This window comes from Bradysia coprophila, unplaced genomic scaffold, assembly GCF_014529535.1.
Source record: "Bradysia coprophila strain Holo2 unplaced genomic scaffold, BU_Bcop_v1 contig_94, whole genome shotgun sequence".
Taxonomy (NCBI): domain Eukaryota; kingdom Metazoa; phylum Arthropoda; class Insecta; order Diptera; family Sciaridae; genus Bradysia; species Bradysia coprophila.
Window position 1 is genome coordinate 2,413,325 of NW_023504022.1, and position 23,174 is coordinate 2,436,498.

At 36.3% G+C, this 23,174-nt stretch overlaps 1 protein-coding gene across 14 annotated transcripts; it reads left to right on the plus strand.

The window, feature by feature from the left end:
• The first annotated feature begins 10,237 nt into the window (after positions 1–10,237).
• On the plus strand, positions 10,238–19,290 carry LOC119084851 (formin-like protein 20). Of its 14 annotated transcripts, XM_037194969.1 has the most exons (17): positions 10,238–10,324; positions 11,305–11,560; positions 12,518–12,625; positions 13,177–13,284; positions 13,547–13,651; positions 13,934–14,032; positions 14,514–14,609; positions 14,906–14,941; positions 15,437–15,562; positions 16,028–16,138; positions 16,664–16,756; positions 17,157–17,270; positions 17,561–17,659; positions 18,179–18,289; positions 18,414–18,512; positions 18,936–19,028; positions 19,147–19,290. In XM_037194969.1, the coding sequence occupies exons 1-17, from the start codon at positions 10,322–10,324 to the stop codon at positions 19,227–19,229; spliced, it is 1,740 nt and encodes a 579-aa protein (XP_037050864.1). In that variant the 5' UTR covers positions 10,238–10,321; the 3' UTR covers positions 19,230–19,290. The 14 variants fall into 14 exon arrangements, with proteins under 14 accessions (XP_037050864.1, XP_037050867.1, XP_037050865.1 ...); XM_037194972.1 differs by lacking the exon at positions 18,414–18,512; XM_037194970.1 differs by lacking the exon at positions 16,664–16,756.
• Positions 19,291–23,174: the final 3,884 nt, after the last annotated feature.

Consider the following 23,174-nt stretch of genomic DNA (forward strand, 5'->3'; position numbering starts at 1 on the left):
CGGTCGAAATTCGAAATGGAAAGTCATTTTCACATTTACGGCGTGAATTAATAAGAATTGCCGCCCAGACTAATGGTCATTCAATCTTATATATTGTATTCGAACTAAGATGTGAGTCTAAGCTTAGAAATGTGTCAAAGGTTTCCTATTTTCCAGCCAAATAGTTCAAATGAAATGTTCAATCTGATTTTGCTAACTCTTTGCTAGCTCTCTAAAGAGCAAAGCGGTGTACCCCTCGTTTTATTGCGACTGAGCAAATCAGTTTGTACATCAGATTTTACAGGCGATAAATGTATATTTGCAACACATGTGTGATAAATGTTGTGAAATCAAGAGAAAAAACCGAATTTGATTTAAATGTCGAGCTTTTTTTTCTGTCCCATAAATGCAAAGATGGAAATAAATTTTAGCAAATTAAAGATTTGAGTCTCAATTTGACTTGGTTTTCTAAGGTGAGGTATACGAAGACGTACAAAAAAAAACGTTGCAAGGAAGTAAAGACGTTCAATTAGTTCAATTTGAAAGTAATTAGCGAGAGCGAGGAACGTAATATTGTTGATTATCGGACAATTTATTTTCAATGACTACGACGGCTGAAACGTCGAAAATTAATTTTGCAAACAATAGATTCGTCCACGTCTATTCTGCTTATTTACTTTTGAATTCAATTTGTAATTCTCGTTGAGCAGCTCATAAGTCAATATGTTAACTGAAAAATTGAATTGAACTCACTGTGGGAGAAAGTAAAAAAGTCACAGTTTCAATAACCATTCCAATTTAATTGATAGTACTCATTCCACATGCGATATCCACGGCATATACGTACTTAAATGGTCCAATATCGGTAATGGAAATGGATTGGAATGAGTAAAGAGAATTGGATTGTGATGACGGCGTAGGGTCAAATTGATGAAATTGATGGTGTGCCAGATTCACCTCTAATGGGTGCCTAAAAAAGACTTCGACCCTAGAAGCCAAAACCACTTTCAAAAAAATTCTTCGAAGTTTGTGTGGCTGGTGAAAGGTGATCAAAAACAGAAAACTTGCACTTTTCTTACAAAAATTTCTCCAGTTACAGGAGCCGTACAGGGTCGTGTGGGGTGTCATTAGAAAGGTAATCACATGTACTATTTAGCCGAATAGGGACTTATTGTGTTTAAAATGTATTGACACTGAAGTTTTCAACCGAAGACTTATACTGTTCTTACTGAAATTTCTCGAGGTACACAAAACGTGCATGGTCGTGTAGGGTGTCATTTGACAGGTAATTTAATGTGCTTTTGGCCAAATAGGGTCTTATGTGGTTTGGATACATCTACGATGAAATAGAAGTTGAAATGTTTAGGTGTACATATTTCATCATAGATGCATCCAAACTTCATATCTATTTCGAACGAGTCCATGCTTTTATCACAAGGATTTATTGCAATGTATCGATGGGGATGTTAAACAAACTTTTGAATCTATTACAAATTGCAAGTTCAACGACGAAAAATGGTCCTTAGTTTCAATGCCTGTTCGGGTTGGAGGAATGGTAATCAGAAAATGTGAAGACATTGCACTACCAGCATATCTCAGCTCAGTCAACTCAGTTATTAATCTCGTCAAACTCATGTTACCAAATATTAAATATGAGACAGTAATAGCTGATTATGACGACGCTTTGGAAAAATGGTCGGCGATATCTGCTTTTATTCCTGAGAACAACTTTCTTCAAAGCAGCTGGGATGAATTGCTGTTAACAACTCATATCGATTCATTAATTTTCCACTCAAATAAAGACAAGGCAAGATATTTATCATCGCTACGAACTGAATCAAATGCATGGTTAAACGCACTTCCATCGAAATTCGTTGGCACATTTCTCGATAATAACACATTTCGAATATCAAGGGCCCTTAGATTCGGTTGCGATATATGTGTTAAGCACAAATGTGTCTGCGGTGACATTGTATCTCCGGATGGAACGCATGGCTTGAGCTGTTTAAAGAGTCTTGGATGTCTTAGTTGCCACACAGAACTAAACAACATTCTACAAAATGCTTTACAAACTGCAGCAATTCCATCTAAAAGAGAGCCAGAAGGCTTATTTCGTAACGATGGAAAAAGAGTCGATCAGTTGCCGAAAATGCTACAAAAAACAAACACGACTAATACAAGAAACTACTCGAGCAGAATTATATTATTCTTGCTTTCGCAGTCGAAACTCTTGGGCCTTGGGCCACAGAAGCTATCAATTTCATCAATAAACTCGGCAAGATGATGTACAATGCAACCGGCGATAAAAATGCAAAGAAATATTTAAAACAGAGAATAAGTTTGGCAATTCAAAGATCTAACGCGATTAGGGTGATGGGAACCTTGGTTCTAGGACTTAATATCCCCGGACAAAATAACCCGGACAAAATAAATTTTCTATTGAGTGGAGACAGTAGAGCGGACATAATAACCCCGGACAAAAAACCCAATTAAATTTCGGCTGTATGTTAAAGTAACCCCGAAAAAATAACGAAGGATCAAAATAACTCCAACCAAAGTACCCCAGGCAAAATGTCTACGTTTCGAAATAACTTCAATAATAACGAATAACTACACTGAAAATAAAAATAGAAAAATCTTTGCAAAACCTGCGGCGAGTTTCGCTGCACGTCCTGCAGACGGCCTAACACGCACGGGGCTCTGCCCCAAACCCCGCTAGGGGCTCTGCCCCTTAGACCCCGCAAGGGGGATGCACCCCCTTGACCCCCGCTTTTTTTAGTCGTTTTTATTTTTCTCGGCCTGCGGCGCATTGACACTTTTCATAAATACACTAAACAATCTATAAACAAATAGTTGCGACAAAATCAACGATTTCTAATATTCCGATACTTTATGACAAGGGGCTGCCGCCCCCTGAACCCCCGCATTCTTTTTGATTGCCTACGGCGCTTAAACGCCGACTCCTTCCACAAAACTTACGATAAAATCGACCACAAATTTTTGTATTTCGGTATTTAATGTCAAGGGGCTGCCGCCCCCTGAACCCCCGCATTCTTTTTGATTGCCTGCGGCGCTTAAACACCGACTCCTTCCACAAAACTTACGATAAAATCGACCACAAATTTTTGTATTTCGGTATTTAATGTCAAGGGGCTGCCGCCCCCTGAACCCCCGCATTCTTTTCGATTGCCTGCGGCGCTTCAACACCGACACCTTCCACAAAACTTCCGATAAAATCGACGAATTTTTATATTTCGGTACTTAATGTCAAGGGGCTGCCGCCCCCTGAACCCCCGCATTCTTTTTGATTGCCTGCGGCGCTTAAACACCGACTCCTTCCACAAAACTTACGATAAAATCGAGCACAAATTTTTGTATTTCGGTATTTAATGTCAAGGGGCTGCCGCCCCCTGAACCCCCGCATTCTTTTCGATTGCCTACGGCGCTTCAACACCAACACCTTCCACAAAACTTACGATAAAATCGACCACAAATTTTTGTATTTCGGTATTCAATGTCAAGGGGCGATTTGAAAGCTACATGCATGAGTGACACGTCAAATGAAAGGTATTCACAATACCAATCCGTGAAAAAAAAGTTTATGAAATTCGGATCATCTAATCGTGAGTTAGAGCCACCGATGTGAAATCGGTGGGGTACGGGAACTGTTTTTTGACAACAGCTCGGCCGAATATGAACGAATTGCGCTTAGAAATGCTCTTATAGATAGATATTAACCATACTAATCGAGGAAAAAAAAGTTCATGAAGTTCGGTCCACCGGGTCGGACGCTAGGTCTCTTGGAGTGAACGCCTTTGATGCTACTCGGCCGTACAGTGAACGTAGAACATTTTTGGTTATATCTCAAGCAAATTTTATCCGATTTTCGTGAATTTTTTTTTGTTTGAAAGGTAGTGACGAGTGCAAAACGATGGTAATAATTTTAGAGTTCCACCAAAATGGCCGCCGCCGCCATATTGGATTTTAGTGTTTTTACCTATATCTCAAGCAAATTTTATCCGATTTTCGTGAATTTTTTTTTGTTTGAGAGGTAGTGACGAGTGTATGTCGATGGTATTAGTTTTAGAGTCCCACCAAAATGGCCGCCGCCGCCATCTTGGATTTTGCTGTTTTTACCTATATCTCAAGCAAATTTTATCCGATTTTCGTGAATTTTTTTTTGTTTGAAAGGTAGTGACAAGTGTATGTCGATGGTATTAATTTTAGTGTCCCAACAAAATGGCCGCCGACGCCATATTAGATTTTTTCTTTTTCGCCCATATGGTCGAGTATAAGCGGATTAACATAGAGGGATGAAAGGAACGGCGAGATACATATGATAACAAAAGGGGTTAGCTGCTTTCGTTTCGACATTAGGTACACTTCGTACGGGGTTTATAGAATTGCGCTATGCGCAATTTACACGACAGCTATGCTTTACAGTTTTTCGTCACCGCAATATAGACGATTTAGGTTTACATAAGTGCTTGGGTTACGGATGCACTAGGGTTTGTGGTATACAAGAAAGTTACGGGTAAAGCAGGATGACGTACGTAGCAGATATACGGGACGGTACGGGGCTAAGTCTAGCTTTATGCGACGACTTTCCTTTGGCCTCGTTTGAAGTTATTTTGTCCGGAATTATTTTGTCCATGGGGTTATTTAGTCGAGGGTTATTTTGTCAGGGTTTTTTGATCCGGGGTTATTTTGTCCATGGGGTTATTTAGTCGGGGGTTATTTTGTCCGGGGGAATTTAGTCCGACAACGGGGAACCTTCAATGCTTCAGAGTCAATGAAAGAAATTTTTTATATTTTGTAATTATTTTTTATAACCTACTTTCATGTCGTCAACTCAATTGTTTTCTTCGAATAAAAACTCATTCATTAGATCTGAAGCCCTTGAGAAGCGGTAGAGAAGTAAAATCTTTCCGTTGTTCTTCCTGATTTGACCTCAGAAGCTGAGTTCGTGAAACACATCTCTGCAATATAATAGAAAAATTGTGACACTACCGTTCTTAAACTCTTCTCAGCTCAAGAACATCAGAATTTTGATACATTTTTCAGATTTGTTTGGGAGTAATTTATGCATTTTGTGGATTATTGAATCGGTTACTAAAGATTTGTTACTTTACATGGTCCACCAGGTCACCATTGCTAGAACTTTTGACCTATAAACTTATGAACTTATAACCTTCACTTTATAAGTAGCCGACCTATGACTTAACCACGTGACTTATAAGTTATAACTTATAAATTCGGATTTATAAGTTGACCTATCACGGTGAGCTTGAAAAAAAAATTAGTTGAAATTTTTCGTGAAAATCCATACAAATTGTATTTTTTTCATTAATTTTATGTATTAGGTGTAGTTTCATCTTATTGAGGGACTTTTCAAAAACTTTTTTCTTAAATGAAAAAACTCTGAGTCAACGAGAAAACAAACTTTTTTATTTAAATTGCACTTAACATCTATCTACTTCCTCTAGTTTCATCTAGTAAACATGGTTTGTGTTCATTTCATCGAAAAATTTACTTTTTATACTCAACTTTTGAGTAGGTTGACTCTGTTTCCCTCTATGCGATGAAATACATATTGTACTCTTAAGGAATATGCTGTATGTGGTATCATTGGAAGGCTTTTGGCTATCGGATACTATAAATTTTCTGTCCAACCTCTCCGAAAAATCTATGTTTTGCTGGTGAAACTGTTTCACGGTGGTCCCAAATTGTATAAAAAATTGGTTTAACTCAAAACCCCCCGTACAAGCGATTTATATTTTTATTGGAAAATGAGGCCCTGAGCCATTCTAGATTTCATCAGTTAGGGCCGACCAATACTGATCGATGCACACAGATCAGTGGATCCTTTGTACTACCCTGCCATCATTAAAATCTTGAAGCCCACTCTGGGCCCTCATATCCTAACACTTAATCGCATTAATCACAGTCCTGGTCTTTAACAATCACAGAACCTGTAACTCACACTCATGCAGGGCCTAGCCATACACAGCAATAACATTTTGGGTACATCTACTTTAAACTAATTTTTTTTTCAAGCTCTGTGTAGCCGATACGTCATTTGCGCAAACACTTTAATAAGACGAACATACTGTGAGAATTTTCAATATAAGACGCGACTCAGACTGTAGGTAACCTACCTAATATGTAAATGTTTCGATAGACCTTGTTGAATGAATATTTTCTGGTGATCAAGTAAATATTTAAGACACAAAATTATAGCCAAACGAACTATTGTATGTCTTAACTTTTGTCTTTGACACCTTATCGATAATTTCTCAAAAGTCCAATCCCTGTCCGTCCAATCTAATGAATTAAAATACTAAAGTACACCACACACAAAAAACAAAAAACAAACAAAAAACGATGACCGACCTATGCTATAACAAATGCATCTTTATTGCATAATTAACTGGCATAAAAAAATTACCGAAAAAAATGTTTAAATTTATTTGAAAATGCTTCAACAAAACAAAAAAACAGTAAGATCATTAAACGATACCGAAATAAAATTTAAAAAAAAATTCACTACAAAACTACTGATGAGGTAGAGCGTTACCGCCAAGTTGGGACTGAAAAACAAATATGTTAATAGCGTCAGTTGTAAGAGAAATTATGCTTTTTCGCTTGTATTGTATAAGATCTTTAGTTTACTAGACAACAATTGTGAATGAATAAGATAAGCCAAGGTGTGCGAATATGAAATGATTTAATATTGACTATTGACATGACTAATATAACGGTAAAACGTTTCTCTTCGTATAAATGTTGAGTAATTAAAGAAAATAAACACACAATTTTCACTAAGGTTAACATTTCACAAACAAAAGTATTGCACAAGGAAAAATTCAACTCAATTCTTTGTCGGAAATCATTACATTCTACGAAGTTCTAGCCCATACACCAGACGAAAATAACTCAGAAACTTTTTTTCTTTTTTCTTTACCCAACCTTAAATAAAATCTATCACGATGTTAACAGTATAGTGAGTATCGATGTCATACGCTTTTCAAATAAAGAAAACCCGACGCTGCCCTACCATAGCCTCTATTTTAGAAAACAAACGATCTTATTCTTGAATTTAACAAAAAATTTCGATTTCTTACCACAACGCACTGTCTCGGCGTGTTTGGGACTAAACCTTAATTGATAATACCAGAAGACCTAAAGACTACTGTTTCGGCCCTCTAGTCTTAATGATCTCACAGCTCAACTCTATAATTCCAAAGATTTTTAGAGTGAAACAAACTCTTTCAGGAGCCATCGTCAGGAACGTCGTAGAGTGTAGAACATTAAAGTATGCGTTCTACAGTTTTTAGGTGTGATACTAACAGTACAACGGGAAGTCTTTTTAAAAAACTAATCAGAAAACACAATGAAACGGTCAACGAACACTCGGAAAAACCTTTCAAAAGAATCAGACAACAGAATGAAACGTCAAAGAACACTCGAATAAATTCGTCGGATTACAGACCGCGCATTCAACGGGCAAATCCACATCTCGGCGTGTTTGGGACTAAACCTATCTTGCCACAAATCCACACCTGAAAGAGTTTGTTTCACTCTATAAATCTTTGGAATTATAGAGTTGAACTGTGAGATCATTAAAACTAGCGGGCTGAAACAGTAGTCTCTAGGGAAGTTTCTGGTATTATCAATTAACACAGTGCGTTGCTTACCACCATTGTTATGTTCTTTAGCAAACTTTTAATACGCATGCTGCAGTGTATTTTGTGGGTTAGCAATAAGTGGTTTCGATTTCGATTTGATTTTTTGAAACCATTCAACATTTTACTGGAAGATGCTCGTCGAACAACCTGCTAATTACGTCAAGACCGATAGGATTCACATGCTACGAGGAAGTGTACGCTGTTGATACCGACGGAAGAAGTCGATTCAGTGACATTATTGCCTTCCACCCGAACTCTAAGAAAGCATACATCGTTGATCCAACGATTCGATATAAAACGAACGACATCAACCAGGACCAAACTATCAAGGACGAAAAAGAAAGTATCTACCGCAAATGCATCCCCTTTTACAGTGAAAAATACGTGCAATCATTCGGCGAGAGAGACTGGTGCGTTCGCGGTCTGTGGTTCGGAAGTCGCGGAACATTCGGTGATAGTCTGAAAGTGTTTTGACAAAGACTATCCATATAATTAATAATCGTATTTATGGTTCATGCACATAGCCACCTTCGAGTTTTGTAAAAAGATTAATTGAATTCGACTTTGTGTTTGTAACGACGATGTCCATCGGATTGATCAATATGCTGTGTAATTTAAGCAACTTATGTTATGGGATCAGCACCTTTTATGTTAAATAAATATTTATCTCTTAAGTGGTAAATATCTGAACAAAAACAAAAGGGAAGCAAAGTTTGTAAGCCAGTTGACTGTAACGAGACTAACATTTAAGCTCTTCTCATAACGATATTGTTCAGATATCATAGTTCAGTAGCCACATTGGTGAATTGTAACAAAGACCCAACCTAATCTACAAGCACTTGCCCTGAGAGATTCTTTGAATATCGACATACCAAAATCGGAAATATTTTTTTTACGGCTGATTTATATATCTCTGCTGGATAGCTGAGACGAAAATTCTTAATTTAGAGTAAATGGGACAAATGATTGGAGAAATGATATCTTCATTTGTCAGATTTATATTTAAAGAAAATCCAAGACTTAAAACTTAAATTGAAAATCCTTGAAGATTGATGGAAATCTATTGAAAATTCTACTGCTGAAAACAGAATTGAGAATCTGTTTCGATCAAATTTTTCATTGTTTTAATTTCCTTAAGCGTTAAAAGTGACACTTAAATGAAAAATTTGACCGAAACAGATTCTCAATTCTGTTCGCATGCCTAGGGCCTACTGGGGAAATTACTGTTAGTGGTTGAAATGATCGTTATTGGCCTGGATGCTTTGAAAAATTCGTTCAAAACTCTTCTCACACGATAAATCGTACAGATAAATCGCGTTATATCGTTCAGTAAAACCTGACATTTCATAACGAAAAATCATGACCAAATATGTCGTATTTCAGTTGTCCGGTGCACAAATGACTATTTCAGCATAAGGATTTTCAATAAAATTGTCAAATGTCTACACTCAGTCAAATGAAAGATGTAACGTTAACATGAGTCGAACAATTTTTTTTTATTTTAATGAATGTTGATTTTTGTGAAATTTCATGACTTTTACAACTCGTTAAAATCAAGAAAATTCACGGAAATTTACAGAAACGTTTTCACTGATGGCTCTATTATTACCTGCCGTCCTTGATACTTTGTGACTTTTGTCATTGTAGAGTGTCAAAGTCGTTAAACGAAGTTAGATCGATTTCGGGTCAAAGCGATATATGTATCCCACAATGTGGGATTCCCACATACAAATTGTTACTCTCAATTTTTTTTTAGCAAAAGGAATGTAGCTGTCTTAAGTGCATTTTTGTCTTGCAATTGGAGCTTCAGGAGTACTCAATGAGTACCAGAGGAAATTGCCATCGGTTCAAATATTTTAGAATTTGACTTTCGATTCTAAATTTTCCCAGGACATTTTTCGTCTATTCCTTTTGAATTCCAAGGTTTTTTTTTAATTGAATTGCCCGATACTAAGAACATTTTATCTACGACTTTAAACTTTATAGTTTTAGCAGAGCTAGACTAAATGAAAAATTGAGTTGGCATCACGATGGGCCTTGCAATTATTAAATTAAAAAATTGGTCATTTGGGACAGAAATCTTAATTTGACGGCCTAGACACAAACTCGTAAGGTCCCTTCTTGTGCTCCGAAAAAGGTCGTAGAACAAATATTTGTCGGATCAAGTTGGTGTAATAATATGGCGCAGATTTCAGACCGACGCGGCCTGATGCACTGCCATTTAATGTATACCATATACCATGTACGTTGCAGCATCCATAAAATTTTAATTAATTTATATGTTCGGTTTATTCTCATCACAAACAATATTCTATCAAATTTACCTAAAATCGAAAATTGGTTTTCTGTGACGTTTTTTGTGTTGATGATGAATTTCACCATTGAACTGATATTTGATGTGAATGGTGAACCGCTTATGTTTCAACATAATCTAGCTAAATAAACACAACAACAACACCAACGAAATATTCATCATCTCATAATCATCACCTCCCAAATTTTGTCAAACCATTTTTCAAATCAAAATCGATTATCGTATAAATACGCCGTGTGTCGACTCACTGATAATCATTCAAGAGCTATCAAAGCTCTAGTGAAGATTTCTTCAGATCAAATATTTGGATAATCACAAAAAAGTCCATAGTTTAGGAAACATGGTAAGCAAATAATTTAAAAGACAAACAGAAGACGACGAAGAAAAAAAAAACAGAAAATGAAGAAGCTACAACACACAATATATTACGGATGGATAGGTTGATAATGTATTGTGCAATCGAAGTCAATGAAAAAAGTGTGTGAGAATTATACAATTTGCTGTGATAGATGTTATAAAAATGACAAAAGGTCACGGTACCATTATATTTTTCATTCAAAAAAAAAATCGTTTTTTTTGTATAATCGAGTGATTAATAGAAACTATTTTGAACAAGTGAATATTCGGTTATAATTTATGGAAATCACTGAGCTAACAGTGAAAGTGTGTTGCAATAAGAACAAATAAAGTGTTTCCAACGCAATATAAGACGACCGAATTCGTCATTATGTTAATCCACTTGGACAAGCCATATAATTTTGGGATAAAGTGATTTTTATCAATGAACTCATTCGATAAGTGCAAACGGTTACGGTTAATGGAGGACACACACAAAGGCGAATAAAATTAGTGTACTCCAATTAAATGGAGCAATCTATTGCCTGTGTATTCTGGATGCGCACAAATATGTTTAACACGAAACTTAGCTGATTTGTTCGTTCATTACAAACGAACATTGATTGCTCCTTGCAAAACAAACGATTCAAAAACGAGGACAGTTTAACTTCGATTGTCCGACCACGGAGAACAAAAGAATTCTTTTGTCGGATAAACGAAGTTCTGATGCACTAAAATAGACAAACATTTGTTGCCAGAATACACGTTCAATGGCCTCTCGAAAATAGAAAATTTTCGGTGATTTTTAAAGTGTGCTCTGTCTTAAGCTAAGAATTTCAATGATCCGTCGAATTTATCAAAAGTGCAAATGCTAAATGTTGTCATTCCTACAATTTCTTCACTTGACTGCGGTCGTGCCCCTTATTCAATTTATAAAAAATGTAAAAAATTAGATGCGCATTAACCTATTTCTCTTTTCTTCAAAAGAAAACGTTTATCGTTTGTCTTGCGGTAATCGCCGCAGTAAGTGCGGATGTATCGCACTTACTTCAAGGTGGAAACAACGGATATAATTATCCGCAACCCAATCACCATCACCACGAAAACCAACCAACTAAGAACTACTTGCCACCTGCTCCTCCACCACCTCCTCCTCCACCACCACCTCCTCCACCACCACCACAATGTCCACCTGGCACTTATGGACAATATCCAAATTGCCAGCGACCTGCTCCTCCTCCACGTAAGTACAATTTTCTTTATTTACAACATAGTCTCTTCATTGCATGATAATTTAATCAATTTTCAAGAGATCTTGATTTAAAATAATAAATAACTTTCAATTCGAGCATTTGAACAATTTTTATAACATTTATAAGGTTTACAATAACGTACAATTGAGCTTACACTCATGTATTTGAGCAGTCTACGTGCTTAAATCTAAGCAAGTTCACTGAAAATATTATCAATCGATGAAAATTTCCCTAAATCTTGTACAAATGCTTCAATACTAGCCACGAAAGTGTATAATAATTCAATGTATCAATCAAATTATAATGCAACTAAATTATTTTGGTAGTCGTTCGGTGACCAGTTGCAGGTTTCTGATTTTAACAGTGAAATAGAAGATTCATTTTAAATATTAGAAAAAAATCGGAAAATCTGTTGCATTTTCTTTGTCATTTTCAAATTAATTAACGAATTATCACATTTTCGTATTCAACAGATGTCACATAACTTCTAGACCCACTTTGATACATAGTCTTGATATTGAATAGTTTTTCGGACTTTGTCCCGGTATACTGGTCGTTATACGCATGCGACAGGGAAAATTTCGACTGCGAAAAAATTGAAGAATTTCATTCAATTAGACAGTTTACAAAAATGACATGAAATTTATAAGTAATCTTATAAGTTGGAAATTATATTCTAATCTTCATACAAGAAGTTCTGGAAGGTTACTTATAATTTCTAACTCATAAGTTGACGTACAATTTATACGTCATTTGCGCAAACTGTCTATTGTCAATTGTAAGAATATGTGGGACTAGATCTTATATAAAATAAAGTTGTGATAATTCTTTAATTTTTATAATTGTACGCTCCAAATATTTAAATTATCATAGTTAACATAAAACTTCTCCCTTTTCTATATTAACTCTTGTTGAAATTTAAGTATTAATTTCTCTTTTTTCTTCAGCTCCTCCACCACCACCACCTCCTCCTCCACCGCCACCACCACCACCACAATGCCCACCAGGCACATATGGTCAATATCCAAATTGTCAACGACCTGCTCCACCACCACGTAAGTTTACACTTTAACACCATCAACATTAGTTGAGCATTTCTTTGTCTCTACACGATAAAGTTCTTTAACTTTTTTTTCTTTGAAACTATTTATTTTCAACGTACTTATACAGATGCATACAAATATTAACGTTCCTACAGTGGCTTCTATGCAAAGACAAAATGATTTAATTATTTATACAACCGAGTGATAAATGCTTTTTTAGGCACTTGATGTGAGGACAACGTTTTTCGCAATAAAGGCAACGGGAAGTCCTACTTTTCGTCACTTGTTGCGAAAATATAATTTTAATTTCTTTACTTCCGCTGTAGAGCAATGAAAAGTGAACCTTTTAATGTTATCACTCATTAGAGTTTTGCATGAATTTAAGACAGTTCGATTATGGCGATATTACTTTTATGCGTACCATACAAAAATCTATAACTTCATTATGAATTTTTACGCAATTGTTGTTGCGCATATATTGCGAAAGTTGATTGATGAACATATTAAAAACAAAAGAAAGTTTTTTAAACTCTCGCAAATACTAAAATAATTTGGTTTTACAGCACCACCACCACCACCTCCTCCTCCTCCTCCTCCACCACCACCACCACAATGCCCACCAGGCACATACGGTCAATATCCTAACTGCCAACGACCAGCTCCTCCCCCACGTAAGTAATCTTGATATTTTTCGATAAACAATTAGTCAATTTTCCGCAAGTTATTTTGGATTTTTGTAGTCTATGTTAAAACAAAAGTCGTATCACTATTCTCTTATGAAGTAGAAAATCAGCGGCATTGAATTTATTTTCAAACGATTCAAAATAATTTGCCAAAAAATGTCAAGCCTTGTCTACAAGGACTTACTTTTATGTTTCAAATTCATTGAAAAATCGTTGCTCAAATTAACAATTTGCTTTTATACATTTTTAGCTCCTCCACCACCACCACCACCTCCTCCTCCACCACCACCACCACAATGTCCACCAGGCACATACGGTCAATATCCAAATTGCCAACGACCAGCTCCACCACCACGTAAGTAATCTCGATATTTTCGTTAAACGATTAGCATCTAGACGAATTTAAGCGAGTTATTTTTGGCTTGTTGACATAAACCTTGTTTCTGTTCTCATGGAAGCATAGAATCAGTCGCATAAAGTCACACGTTTTTCATTTTGAACACATTCAATTTGCTTCACTTGCAAACGTTTTGTGAGCAGTCTAATCTTATCTCGTCTAACATGGACTTAATGTTTATACTTTTGTGTTTCAAATTATTAGAAAAATAGTTACTTAATTTGACAATTTATATTTTAGCTCCACCACCTCCTCCTCCTCCTCCACCACCACCACCACAATGTCCCCCAGGCACATACGGTCAATATCCTAACTGCCAACGACCAGCTCCTCCACCACGTAAGTAATCGTAATAACTTCCGTTAAATAATCAGTCGATTTTCTGTAAGTTATCTTTGATTTCTGTGACATAATTTTGAAATAGCTGCCATTTATCTTTGTGGTTAAATAATCGGTTACTTCATTCAACAAAACTTTGTTTTGTTGTTTCGGGATTTTCCCACAGTGAGATACGGTTTCTAAATCCGATCACTTTTTCAACTTCCTCCTCTTTCTATGGAAAATCGGAAATTTGTCAAGTTATTTTGATTCTAAGCCAAAAATTATTATATGTCCAACGTGTCAAACCTCACCTCAAGTACTTATACTTAACAAAAGTCAAATTTTAAACGGCTGTCAAATTTGGGATCAGAGTTTTTTTTCCTCGTAAATAAAACTAATTTTATAGAAAAATCTATTCAATTAAAAACAAAAGATGTCGATTTAAAATCTTACTAGAGTCGTCTGCTCAATTCAATAATTTGTTTTTATAAAATTTTAGCACCACCACCTCCTCCTCCACCACCACCACCACCACAATGTCCACCTGGCACATACGGTCAATATCCTAACTGCCAACGACCAGCTCCTCCACCACGTAAGTTATAACTATAAAACGTTGAATATAGATTTTTCGCCAATTTCTTCATTAAACTTTATGCAACATACACGAGACGCCGTAAACACGTTTTGGTCCATTGATAGTTGCAGGAATCGAAATTTTTAATTGAAAAATTCCTAACTTCAATTGACAGTTACGACATTTTCGTCATGAAACGTACGGCCAAAACGTGTCTTATGTGTGTTATGCATTAACTTGGACAGGAATGGTTTTAAGACTTTTTACAATGTGATCGGTTTTGATGATTCTTATATAAAACCTTTATTTTACAGCACCACCACCACCTCCACCACCACCACCACAGCCAGGTAAGCCGGAATTCTTAAATTACAAATATTTCGAAAAGTAGTACTTAGTATACCTTAAAAAAGTGCTTCAATACTAATGAAAATATTGAACGTAACTTTTAGAAAGATTATTTGTCGATCTATCAATTTTGTTGATTTGATTGAAAATTTGAAATTCAGTCAACTTCAATAATTTTCGAATAATCTGAACCATTTCAACTTAGAATGTTTTGTGGTCATTACAAAATGATCCGCACGCCTATGTCTGGTTTCCACTTAAAATTGTTCGCCGTAAAAGGGCACCGTAAAAGATTTCTATTGGTTGAAACTCGTCTCTTTCGTTTTTTAATCAATCAAAATCCTTCACGAGGATCTCTTACGACGAAATTTTGAAGTGGAAATCAAGCCTTAAATACTTTCTAATTTTTGGTCACATTCCAAATATTGAATGAACTGAAAGCATCCATCTTACCGAAAAAAAAACATCATTTCAATGAGTCTTGTTTGCATTTTCAGACCGTGGATATATTCCACCTCAACCACAACCACCACCACAATGCCCACCAGGCACATACGGTCAATATCCAAACTGTCAACGACCTGCTCCTCCTCCACCTCCTCCTCCACCACCACCACCACCACGTAAGTAATCGTATATAATTTTCATATTTTAGTCTTTTAATTTCTTTTAATGGATGTCTGAATCGATTAACTACTTACTGAGCTGTAATCTTCTCTGTCGTAATTTGCATTAGAGACTTACTGACGTCATCACCCCACTTAAATTACATGATGGTGTCACTAAGACACTTGGTATTTAATTTTTTTTTTGCTTGGTTCTCTTTTAAAAATATTAAGCGCCTCAGAAGTTGCAAGTTTCGCCAAGTAATCATATATAACGTTTTGTGAAAAATCGCTATTAAAGAATCTTGAGAATTGACTTTTTACCATACAGTCATCAAAATTTCTCGATTATCAAAAAAAAAAAATCCCAATCATAATAAAACAAGAAAGTAAAGTCAAGCGAATTGCAGTTCCTTCTCAATACATTCACTTATAAACAAATTTGATCATTCCGTTATTAAAACATTTTTTTGCAATCTTTAGCACCACCTCCACCACCACCACAATGTCCACCAGGCACATATGGTCAATATCCTAACTGCCAACGACCTGCTCCTCCTCCTCCTCCACCACCACCACCACCACCACCTCCACGTAAGTAATTGTGAAAACTGTTCATTTTTAAGTCTAAAGTATTGTCTATTCTTGAAAAATTGATTTCCAACAATCGCAAGAATTTGACAGCATTTTCCAAAGGATATGTTAAGGCCATTGCAATGTAAACATTGTTCGATTTATCACGGATGCCCAATAGATAACTTAGCGATTTGGTTTTTTAAACACTTGGTTTTTTAAAATGAAAATCAATATCCTCTCGCACATACCAACTTTGCGAAAATTCAATATGAGGAAACTGATTATTTTTTGTCGAGCTTTATTTTTTTGTAAGTAATCTTATAAGCATTTGGAAAGAAATGGTTTTGAAGGGCATATTTATAGACCTGATTTTGAAACGTATGCAGACAACAAAATAACATTGGAATTAATTGTTGCTATAATTAAACAACAAATAACAAAATAAAGTCAAGCGAATAGCAGTTCCCTTCAATTATATTCACTTATACTAAAGAAATTTTGTGAAATAATCGTGATACTAAAACACTTTTCTACAATCTTTAGCACCACCACCACCACCACAATGCCCACCAGGCACATATGGTCAATATCCTAACTGCCAATATCCTCAACCTCCTCCACCACCACCACCACCACGTAAGTATCGTTCATATTTTAGTCTAGAGAATTTCGGATGAATGCCCACTAGATTACTTCGCGAGATATCAACTTCACTATCAAAGGGAAGTCTAATGTGGAATGATTATTTGTAAATTCCGTCAATTATATACTTTTGAAGGACATATTTAGTCTTGACAACGCTCTTCCAAGCATTAGTGCTACTGTAAATAGGGTGCTGAAACTTGACAGTGTGTCAAACAACTCTAAAACACTATCAACTGTGATCACTTTTGCTTGAAGTGCATTGGTCTTGACTATTTCCTAATTCATTGTTACTACAATGAAACAATAAAATAAAATCGAGTGAATGCCACAGTTTTAAATGCATATTACTTAACATATTTGATAATATTCAAACATTTTTTGCAATCTTTAGCACCACCACCACCACAATGCCCACCAGGCACATACGGTCAATATCCAAATTGTCAACGACCTGCTCCTCCTCCTCCACCACCACCACCACCTCCTCCTCCTCCACCACCACCACGTAAGTAATCGTGTAGCATTTTCATATTTTTTTCTAAAAGTTTTTTTTTATGAATAATTGATTTCTTTTTTTAAAATCCTAAATGCCTTAAAAGATTAATCAGTTGGTGAAAAAAATGTCTTGACTTCGTAATATGAAGCCAACATATTTTCCTTAGATTTTTTTTTTTCTATTCAGTGTCCACACAAACATTATCCATTTAATATTGATTAGCATTGAAGAGCTAGATTTAGGTTTCATACGACTTATTTATTGAAACAGAAATAATATTTGTTTTTTATAATCTTCAGCGCCACCTCCACCACCACCACCACAATGTCCACCAGGTACATACGGTCAATATCCTAACTGTCAACGACCTGCTCCTCCTCCACCACCACCACCACCACGTAAGTGATCGTGCAAAATTTTCTTATCTCAGTCTAAAGTTTCATTTGGTGAGAGTCAAATAAGAATAACTTAAACGACCTGCCAACTTCTAGACAATTCGTACTTTTATAATAACAGTGGTACTCCAGAACGTTACTGTTCCGCCAAGTGATCTTAAAACACCTTGGTGAAAAAAATGGTCTTTAAACTTTTGAATCTTGTATTATATATTATGCACCTGTTGCCAAGATTGGTGTTTTGACGTGTAGGACATTATTGCCCTAGCCGAAGGCGTGGGTCATAATGCCTACACGTCAAAATAACAGTCTGGCAATAGGTGCATATCATATTTTATCTGTCGAGAACGGATATATCGAGCTAAACAAAAACTCCCTAGAGGGATAAGCTCGAGATTATCGTTCTAGACAGATAATATATATTAACATACAGGAAACCATAGAAGAAAACTTTCTCACATTCAGTATATAATACTCAAAAGATGTGACGACATTCAATATTTTTTTTTTTGTAATATTTAGCACCACCTCCACCACAATGTCCACCTGGAACATACGGACAATATCCAAATTGCCAACGACCAGCTCCACCTCCACCACCACCACCACCACCACCTCCTCCACCACCACCACGTAAGTAACATTTGATGAGTAGTCATCCATATACAGGATGACACTTCCACTTTTGTTAAATCATCTCTGTCAGTGACTGCCAACACACTTCATCCTTTATCAGAAAATGTAAATAAATTTTCAGAACGTGGATATATTCCACCTCAACCTCAACCACCACCACAATGTCCACCTGGAACGTACGGACAATATCCTAACTGCCAACGACCTGCCCCACCACCACGTAAGTGATGGTGTAATTTTCCGAATACCTTAAACGGGCAACTGAATTGTGCCAGACATTATGAGACTCAGCGACATTATCTTTCTTGATCTTGCAACTATTGCCCAAATTTACAGCTTTTCAAGTGACGGTTATCTTGCTCGTATATCTGGTTCTTGATACAGAGTGATTTCAATAAAGTAATTGTAACCAGCGAGTGTTGAAAATTGGAGACGGACTTCTTTCGTTAGTCTATTATGGTCTTTCTTTTCTCTTCAACAGCTGCAACTCGGAATTTTTTTTTTTCTTATTTAATTTTCCATTTTAATTGTAATGCATACTCGAACATTCTCATTGCTCTACTGCTCATACATTTCTCATTTAAATTTGTCTGTCCCTGGAGTCAATCTTTATTGAAACGATCATAATAATTTCGTTTTACAGCACCACCACCTCCTCCTCCACCTCCACCACCACCACCACAATGTCCACCTGGAACATACGGACAATATCCAAATTGCCAACGACCAGCGCCACGTAAGTTAAATACTCTTTAATGGCAGTAGCCGAATAATTCATTTGTGTTACCAGTCAGCCACTAAAACATTATTTAACATTGTTTTTACACCAATTTCATTCTTTGTTTTCCTTGCAGCACCTCCTCCACCACCACCAACCCAACAACCATACAATGAAGAGGAAGGATATAGTTACAATAGACCGAGTCGATCTTTCTAATTGTTCAACGGAAATGGTGAAATTAGCAAATTTGATCTGAGAACTGTGTACTTTTAGTTATTAAGAAGAAATATATATTTTTTTAAATAAATTTGAAAATTAAATCCCACGCTTTTCATTCAATTTACGAAAGATCATGTTTGTAATCTTCATCCGCTGATGTGTAGTCTGTGGACGAATAAAATTTGACTTGACTGAAATATATTACTTGAGTTTGTGGAATACCTGGTTTGAGAACAGGTTGTTAACTTGTTACAGACGGCAAGCATATGACCAGTATTATTATTGGGTCTATTACTTCCATCGATCAAAGTTTTTTAATCGGTAGATCTTGTACTTCAATTTTTTTAATAAGAATTTTCTAAACGTATAGGAAAAGGTTGTTTTGAAATTAATACTGAAATATAGGTTTTTCTCTCAGACTATTACATTTTAGTACGTTTTGTCATGTGTCACTGAATTATGTTTTCGTAAACAAACTTCACTGCTTCGACATTTCATGAGAATGAATCAAAGTGAAGTTGTTACACCAAAAAATAGTCCAGTGAGAATGAAGTACTATATAAAACAAGAATAGTACCGGCTAACGCCTAGTGAGTATTTTTTCTTTTTCTTTTTGAATCTCACCATCGTTCCCAACCACCTATCCCTAATCGAAACTTTCCTAAAGACTAAATGTCACTACTTTCGAGCAATAAATTATGAAAATAGGTCGGGTCTCGCATTAAGTATAGATTAAGAGCATTAAGTATGATTTCTGTTTATTGCCAGCTTGGTATTCATTCAAGTACCACTTCGGTATTCAACTACCAAATTTTCGATTTATAAATAAGCAAGCGAGCCGATTAATATCATCAGTCGGTGTGCAGCTTTCAAACATTAAACATCTCTACAACCTCCGTATGAGTTTGGTAGTCAACTACCACTTTGGTAGTCAACTACCACTTTGGTAGTCAACTACCACTTTGGTAGTCAACTACCACTTTGGTAGTCAACTCAACTACCACTTTGGTAGTCAACTACCACTTTGGTAGTCAACTACCACTTTGGTAGTCAACTACCACTTTGGTAGTCAACTACAACTTTGGTAGTCAACTACCACTTTGGTAGTCAACTACAACTTTGGTAGTATACTACCACTTTGGTAGTCAACTACCACTTTGGTAGTCAACTACCACTTTGGTAGTCAACTACAACTTTGGTAGTCAACTACAACTTTGGTAGTCAACTACCACTTTGGTAGTCAACTACCACTTTGGTAGTCAACTACCACTTTGGTAGTCAACTACCACTTTGGTAGTCAACTACCACTTTGGTAGTCAACTACCACTTTGGTAGTCAACTACCACTTTGGTAGTCAACTACAACTTTGGTAGTCAACTACCAAATACTCGATTTATAAATAGACCAGCAGGCCGAATAATTTCGTCAGTCGGTGTGCGTCTCTCGAGTAAGAAACATCTTTGCTGCTATATAGTTTGGGGGTCTAACTACCAACAACTACCAAACTTTCAAATTGCAATGTCTGCTATGAGCGATCGGTTACCAGATAACAAATGATAATTGATTTGCCTGGTGTTGGTTTGCTCATAGTAGCATTGCAATTGCAGATGAAGTGCCCACAATAGGACCTAAAGACCTAAAAATGTGGCGCCTCTGCATGCCATCGAGGCCAACCGAGAAGAATGCAATTGAACACTTGTTTCTGATTTGTAAGTTATGTAGTTGTTGATCGGCAAGCAAAAGAAAATTTAGATTTTGTATTTTAATGCCTTTATGGTAGCTACGCTAAAAATACAAAATCTACATTTTCATCTGTTAGACGAAATTTATTTGGGAACCATTCCTCACTGCAAACATCTCTTAAATCAATTGATTCTGATTTCACTAAACAAAATTTTGTTAACGAAAATGGTTTGCATATCCGAATCGGGAGAACAACTAACGTTTTAGTAGTTTCCGTCTGCGATTCGTCAATCTCATCGTATTCTGGTATCTCGTTAGTTCATATTTATTTGCCAGCTTGGCAACAAGACAACAATTTCGAACATCACATTCGCCCATGCCCATTGCATTTACACTTCCAGTATGGAAGAGTGGATTTCGTTAAACCAGAAATTCTAAACGATCATGATGCACTAAGACAAGAAAAATCATTGAGTCAATTAAGTAAACAGGCGTAAACTACTCAGTTCCGTTCTCTCGCTCTGGTCGATATTCAGTGACAATATTTAAAATCATGAAATTCGGCTGTAGTAAGATAAAAACTTTCTGTTGCCTGTGGTATGGTATCGTTGTTGTACCGCCATCCGATATGCTTTAAACTTAAAACAACAATCACCGTCGCTCGACAAAAAAATACGACTAGCGTTCGGGTGTAATTTAATTTTGCTTTCCGTCAATTACCTTTTGCGGGCTCACGTCAACGGATTAACTGTTTGAGTGTATCGTACATCCGTTCATTCAGTTTCTCATTGATTCATTTGGCTAATTTGTCTCTTATCCAATGGATAATATCTATACCTCTATTCTTTGGAAAAGCTTGTTTTACGTTTTCAACCAATTAACCAAATTCTTCCTTTCCGAAAATTCGGAGTTCCTTCGGAAACGAACAATAGCGACATCTATTGTTCGTTTTCCGAAGGAATTCCGAATTTCCGAAGAGTTTAAACTCCTTCACGTCCGGTTCGTTGTAATAGCTGTATTGTGAGAAAGTCGAAAGCACGTTGATCAGACGTTGCACTTTTTGATGTTTACCGCCTCCCTTCGCATTTTTGTATCTTACTGACCTTACCACCAAAAACGTATGTATCGACCCTCTTCTGTTTTAAACGTCATATTTGAAATAAGAACAAATTTATATCATTAAGTGACGGTTCACTTGCCTCAAAATTGTACAATTCTCGAAGCGAAAATAATGAAAAGAAGAAAAAATCGGGGAATGACTAGAAATATGGCAACGGAATGAAAACGGCAAATGAACGGAAACATAGGGAAATGACCAACAATCGGAAACACCAGAAACCTGGAAATTACTAAAAATGACCACAGATCGGGTAACAACCACAAATCTGGTAATAACCAGTAATCGGCAAATTAATGGAAAGCGGGTAATTACTAGAAACTGGGAAAATTCGAAAATAACTAGAAATATGAAAATAGGGAAAGCACTAAAAATGCAAGTAAAAATGGAAAAACGACCAGAAATCCAGAAAGGCCGATGCTATTCGCACGCGCGTGCGAATAGTCTTTCCTTCGGCCGCAGGCTATTCGCACGCCGCGTGCGAATAGTCACTCTTATGTTTGTTGACTATTGAGACGCGCGTGCGAATAGCCATTGTTACAGGTGTGGACTATTGGGACGTGCGTGCGAATAGCCGATCCTACAGGTGGAGACTATTCGGACGCGAGGCAAATTCGTGGAATTCGCGCCGCGCGAACTTGTTGATTCTTCAGTATTAAATGGATCTTGCTTTTCAAGAAAACGTTGTGTGAAGATGAGCCCAGGGTCTTTATGAGAAATAAATGAAATTATTATTATGTATTCACACAGTATTTTTGAGTGTTTTAATGAGAATTTTGATCAGCTGAATGATTAATACAATTTTTTAGTGTCATTGTTTAAAGGGAATAACTGTTCTTGCCCATTTTTAATCTTCATTTTTGATATGTTTACTTTTTCAGCATTCTTTCAAAATAGTCTCAATTTAGACTGATGTATGACATGACAGTTGCTTTCAATACAACTTTTATTCAATTTCCAGGCGCACTAAAAAAAGGTAGAGCGGAGTCGTCAATATTTCTCTTTATTTCACGGAAAATTTCACAATAAATATTTCGAAAATTTAATGTCCGATCATAATTTGTAGCACGGTCCGCGAAATTTGTTATTCAAAACGAATAATGTGAGAAAAACCTCATTTCTCCATACAAAGTCAGCAGTTT

Excerpts from the sequence above, each read along its gene's own strand:
- LOC119084851 (XM_037194969.1), top strand. Across the intron at positions 13,285-13,546 it reads ACGACCAGCTCCTCCCCCAC|CTCCTCCACCACCACCACCA; the intron begins GTAAGTAATCTT and ends ATACATTTTTAG. Across the intron at positions 19,029-19,146 it reads TTGCCAACGACCAGCGCCAC|CACCTCCTCCACCACCACCA; the intron begins GTAAGTTAAATA and ends TTTTCCTTGCAG.